Raw genomic sequence first — 6000 nt, forward strand, 5'->3', positions numbered from 1 at the left:
TCTATGTCCCTACAGGACACAGGGCCACCGAAAAAGAAGCCTGGTCAAATAATAGACATTGAGTCTTAAAGCAGTTGTAAACCGCTGGTAGTAAAAAAAAAATCCTGCAAGGCAATGTGATAAGGTGCTAATATGCATAACATACTAGCACATTATGAGAAACTTACCTTAGAACGAAGCTCTCCAGCAGTGCGATGTCAACGCTGAGATGGCTGACATCTTCACCCGACTTCCTTACGGGTTTACAGCCTCCGGCTTCATGAGTGGCTGGGGGTGTGATGATGTCACTCCCGTGCGCATCCATTTCCAGCACGGGCTCTGAAGGTCCAGCACTGTAAGCTGGACCTTCAGAGCACATGCACTAATGATGTCATCGGCTGTATGCACTCTCAATATCTCCTAAACTGTGCAAGTACTGTATAGGAGATATTCACAGTACCTACAGGTAAGCCTTAGTATAGGCTTGCCTGTAGGTACAAGTGGTGTAACAGAGTTTACAACCACTTAAACAGGAAAAAAACAACATAGGAAACAAGTTTGGAGAAAACTAGAATGATTAAATAGTTCTACCGTGCTAAGGTGCATAAAGGGTTTAGGATAAAGTTAATTTTGAAGTCCTGGGTGCAGGACACCTTTTGCTGCACTATGTTCTGGTTACACGTGGGGATACTGGTGGGTTGGTGACTATAGCACAAGGCACTTTATTGAGATTGGTATGCACTCTGCAATTCAGTGGAGTGATCTTATTATGGACACACCATAAAACACAACAAATGGGGAAGAATGTTTCCACAAATATATCTTGAGTTCTTCCAGGCCAGCTTACAACAGCTGTAGTTTTATGCAAAAAGTACCAGTCAAGGAGCTGGACACGTGGTGTAACAGGAAATTACACCACACAGTTAACCGTGTAGCTCCACAAAAGGGAACAATACATTACACATAGTACTGACACCTAGTGCTACAACTAGCAATCAACAGTATATTATATGAGAATGGTTGTTGCACCTATGTTTGTATAAACAGCATGCTTACATAAACCACTGTACCTGTGTCACTTTTTACCTATAACTTGCACCATTTTTCCTACAGTTAGAAGAACAGGACATCATACTGGACACATACTCGGAAAAGATTATTAATCTGACCAGAAGAGTGGAATATCTGGAGAAGTTGCATCCTGAAAGCTTAGTGGAAATAAGCTTTGAAGTTCTGAAAAGGGAGATCAGGGAACTGGAAATGTACATCTCAGCAATGAGGGTCAAACCCAATGGAAACAGCGTACAGGTGGAAACCCTTTATAATGAGGTATGTCCTTTCAAATATCAAAAAGAGACTTTTAGCTAGGACAGCAACAGGTATATGGAAAACCTAATACCAGCATATATGCAGCCATACTCCATGATGTAATGAATCTTATGTCTTTAGGTCAAGAATATGTCTAAGACTGTTGGACAACTAGAAACTCTTGACAAGAACAATGTTCTACAAGCAAAGAGAGAAATAGTGAATTTGAAGAAACGTCTTGTGGACTGTGAAAAGAATCTCAAAGCAAAACCTTCATTGATGGTGCCCTTAGGTAAGGTATCTGGGAAATACATACAGCAAGAGATTAAATAAGTCAGAAATATATTTACAATAAAATGTAGACAGTATAGACAGCCACAAGCACATGCAATGATATACACTACTACAAGAAAAACAGATTGCCAGGGGACCTCTAGGGGCAAGGAACCCAACTTTGAGCTTTAAAGCTGATCTCTGGGTTTTTAGCTGGTTTGAAAAAAAATGGAAATGCCCATTTTATTTACCTAAAACTACTATCACGTGACACTGCTGGCCCAATTCTTCTCTCTTTATATATTTACTTCCTGTGGGGTCCTTCTTCAGGTGTCCATGTCACTGCCTGCATGACGTGAACATTTTCTATTGGTTGTCCACTGGCAGGGTCCTCTCATAACCGAAAGGAGACTGGAGTCATCTGTAGGTGATGGCTGGGGACCGGTGGTCTCAGTCAGATATGTAGCACTGGATCAGTGGTCTAAAGCACCTGGAAATAGTGGTGGCAAGGGACCTGGACAGGGGACTATAGTATGGGTATGGGGGACTATAGGGTGAGTATATTTTACTTCACCATTTAAGAAAAGTAAAAAGCCCTGCAGGATGGGTTACAGGGGGTAGGAAGGAAAGAATGGAGAGGGTTATATTTAGCCCAGCATGGGGCTTTAATTGTACCTAAGGCAGATATTTTTCACAATGTAATTTTCAGCATCATACATAATTTAAGAGGCAATCAATGTAATCTACGATTTGGATATGCTTTAAAGAAACAATAAATAGCTAAAAAAAAAGTTACCGTAAGCAGCAACAAGGTTGTGACCATGATAAAAGGGAGAAAGAGGACCTCAATAGAGGTATATTCATCTGTAGGTGATAATATTTACAGGTGTAGTGCTACCCCTGAAGTAGTTGCTTGGTATGATAGGTCCTCTGTTTTCTGCCTCGACTCTTAAAACCACTCGGTCCCCACCTACACACCTAGTTACTCATACCTATGTAGCTTAAGCATTAATATTCTACTGCTCTATGATAGTACGCAGCAAATAGACCCCAAGCAAATTGAGGATTGTTAAGATGAATGTATTATTGAAGGGTTAGCAAATGCAATGCATAGAACAAATAAACAGGACAATAGAATATGTTAGATTAACTGATGGGCAGGTTAGCCTCACCTACATCCATTAACAAAGACTAAGCCGCATTACACTAGTTTCCACTGTATCAGTAAGAATATCGTCAACTGTGAACGCATGAATGGCACAAAAGAGTCCTCACAGTAACTCTCAGCAATAGCTAGCCAAAAAGTGTCCTTGAGTGCACTCTGCGCATACAGTCGCAATAATGGGTGGGTGTATGCGTTACTGGCAAAGAGGAAGAGGAAAAAGAGGAAATGGGATATATTAGTGTTTAGACTGCCAACATCCTAAACATACAGAAAGTTTGTACACCTATACCATAGTGCAGGGTTGGAACAGCCCCCTTGGACTTTTAAGTTCAAGGGGGCTGCCCCAACCCTGCACTATGATGTAGGTGCACAAACTTTTTTACTGGCAAAGAGATATCCCTGGTTGTGGCTAAAGTAGATGGTGCCTAACTGTCAGTGTAGGCGGGTTTCGTTTTGGCCCTTCTGTAGGTGGTGCACATGTAGCTGTCCCTTTAAGACTGTACACAGGGGATGGCTGATGGGCTTTTAAGTAAGGGTCATTCTCAGTTGGCATTAACTGCGGGCAGAAAAGGGTTCAACTAGGTGGTGCCGTTCACCACACCCGGTATGCAATGGATCAGATCTAGTATGCTTGGGGATCAGTTGTCCCAAAAGTCCTCATGATCAGGTCTTCACAGGGCTCAGTCTTTTACTGGTGTAGCAACAAGTCTCTCCAGCTCAGGTCCCAGTTCAGGGAAAGGCTCTCTTTCAGGCCCAGTCTTTTAGCTCAACAGGGCACAGACCCCATCAGCAAAACTTCACTGTCCTGTTCCCTGTGCTGGTCTGCCCCTATCTCCCCCAATTTGCCTGGGAAAACACTGTATCTCCCCTCCTCTGTGGTGCAAGGAATATTGGTCCTTGTAGTTTGTGGCTGTATTCCCCTCTGTAGCGTAGCGCTCCCCCTGGGCTACAATTCCCAGGTTCCATTGTGGCTGCATTATCAGTCCTCTTGCTTCGGGGAGAAAGAAAGCCAGTAGCTATGTTACAGTTCAGCATAATAGGGATGTGAGAGGAGAGAGGCTTGCTGGAAACCACGCAGCCTGGCACACCTTTCAGAAGCAACACAGTGGTGAGCTGTTTGTGCACAGCAGACTCTCCAGCCAACAAAGAAGCAACCAGCTACACAGGGTAAAAAAAGACATAAGCATGGGGGATTCACTGCATCTGTGACTTAGCATAAAAGGTTCCAGTCCCGAGAATTTGTAAACGTCTTTTTGTTAAGTAGATAGACTTCTTGATTACGTAATATGGTGAGCCATGTGCAGTGTTACATTGCATATCAAATCATACATTTAAGCATTTATGGATTTTTCATAAAGGGATATATACCTACGTATATGAAGTTCTAAAATCTTTACTATCTTTATAATATATGTTAATATATAATATATAAAAATATAATAATGTTAATGTTTAAATGTTAAATAATTTTTATAAATCTTTCTACAGGTTCTTGTCAGCACCAAGGTTTAGCCCATATCAGTAAACCCAACCTTATGCAACTCAACTGGAAAGGAAATGCATACAAGTCAGGAGCATGGGGCAAAGATGCAGCATGGAACACCACTAAGAAGTCACTGTACTGGGTGGCTCCTCTTAATACTGACGGACGAGTTCTGGAGTCAATACGCATTTACCCATCCATGTCTGACCTGCAGATGTATAAGAATCCCATAGATCTACCCCTTTCTATGCTCATCAAAAATAAATTGAACAATACCTTCGCTGGCCAAGGTGCTGGGGTGGTTGTACACAACAACAACTTGTACTACAACTGCTTCAACAGCCATGATATGTGCAGAGCCAGTTTGACCAGTGGAGTCTACCAAAAAAAGCCTCTTCTTAATGCATTGTTCAACAACCGCTTCTCTTATGCTGGAACTATGTTCCAAGACATGGACTTTTCTTCAGATGAGAAGGGTCTCTGGGTTATATTTACTACTGAGAAAAGTGCTGGCAAAATTGTGGTGGGTAAGGTCAATGTTGCGACTTTCACAGTTGATAATATCTGGATTACCACACAGAACAAATCTGATGCAAGCAATGCTTTCATGATCTGTGGAGTCCTCTATGTCACTCGTTCACTCGGTCCAAAAATGGAAGAAGTCTTCTACATGTTTGACACGAAAACAGGAAAAGAGGGTCATCTAAGCATCATGATGGAAAAGATGGCCGAGAAAGTGCATAGTCTTAGTTACAATTCAAATGACCGCAAGCTTTACATGTTTAGTGAAGGTTACCTGTTACATTATGATATTGCTTTGAAGCCTTGAGATTTCCTATCTACCTACATATTCTCCTATTAGGGCCTTAACATTTTCTACTATCTGTCCCTGTTGCCTACATGGCCTAAATGCCTATCAATGTTCATTCATAATAAAACCCTCAGAATAGATTGCAGATATTTAGATGTATACTCTCTGTATATTTTCTTATTATGTGTTCTATATCACTTGAGGGACCATCTTACATAAACTTGTCATGTGAAGAACAAAGCTGATATTGAAATTTAATTCATAAGAGTGCAAAAGCATGTTTCTTTTTGTATGTTCCTGATCAGATAGGTCTGTTGCACACATAATCCATATTCATTATTCTCTGATTTCCATGAATTTTGTTATCTATCTTATCTTACTTCATTAATTAATCTGTACATTTTGAGGAAGAGGGGTGTTAATCAACCTTGATATGTTCAAATACAAATTACCTAAGATTGAATTTAACAAAATCAAATTGTGATTTCAATTGAAAAATAAAGTAACTAAAATGTGAATTACGTGTTTGGTCATCAGTTGTGAATAGACTTTGGCCTGTGGTCAAGTCTGGCTAACAATACAAATCTGCTCTTGTGGCTGTGTCTACCAAAAAAATGACCTCTGCATTGAAACAAATGTCTTAAAAGTGTTGTTTCTTTTTTGGAAAGGGCAGGGAAAAGTTAAAACTTCTGTTATGTTCTATTGCTGTCTATATTCCTGTTGGTTAGATTTTACCTCACCTTACAGTAAGGACTGAAAGTGATAGCAAATCTCTTCAGTGAGGACATAGACAAAAAGGAAAATATGTATTTGATAGCGTGAGGAAGGATTAGAACTTCTAACAATATTGTTTTTTCTACCCATGCCTTCCCTTCCCTATGACAACCTTGTGGGTGGGGCCAACTCACCCTGCACATGGGGGTACCTTTTGCTCATCATTACCTGGGACCAGGTGGGGACACATTCATGTGATAGTCAAAC

At 40.9% G+C, this 6000-nt stretch overlaps 1 protein-coding gene across 1 annotated transcript in view; it reads left to right on the top strand.

Annotated features, from left to right (window-relative positions):
- Positions 1-5537, top strand: part of LOC141107170 (olfactomedin) — a 29764-nt gene extending 24227 nt beyond the window's left edge. Inside the window, exons 3-5 of the mRNA XM_073597913.1 lie at positions 1093-1308; positions 1429-1579; positions 4214-5537. Coding sequence (XP_073454014.1) covers positions 1093-1308; positions 1429-1579; positions 4214-5037 — 1191 coding nt within the window. The 3' untranslated portion in view covers positions 5038-5537. The remainder of the gene's footprint in view (positions 1-1092; positions 1309-1428; positions 1580-4213) is intronic.
- The last annotated feature ends 463 nt before the right edge of the window (positions 5538-6000 follow it).

The sequence above is a fragment of the Aquarana catesbeiana genome, linkage group LG09 (genome assembly GCF_042186555.1).
Source record: "Aquarana catesbeiana isolate 2022-GZ linkage group LG09, ASM4218655v1, whole genome shotgun sequence".
NCBI classification, from domain to species: domain Eukaryota; kingdom Metazoa; phylum Chordata; class Amphibia; order Anura; family Ranidae; genus Aquarana; species Aquarana catesbeiana.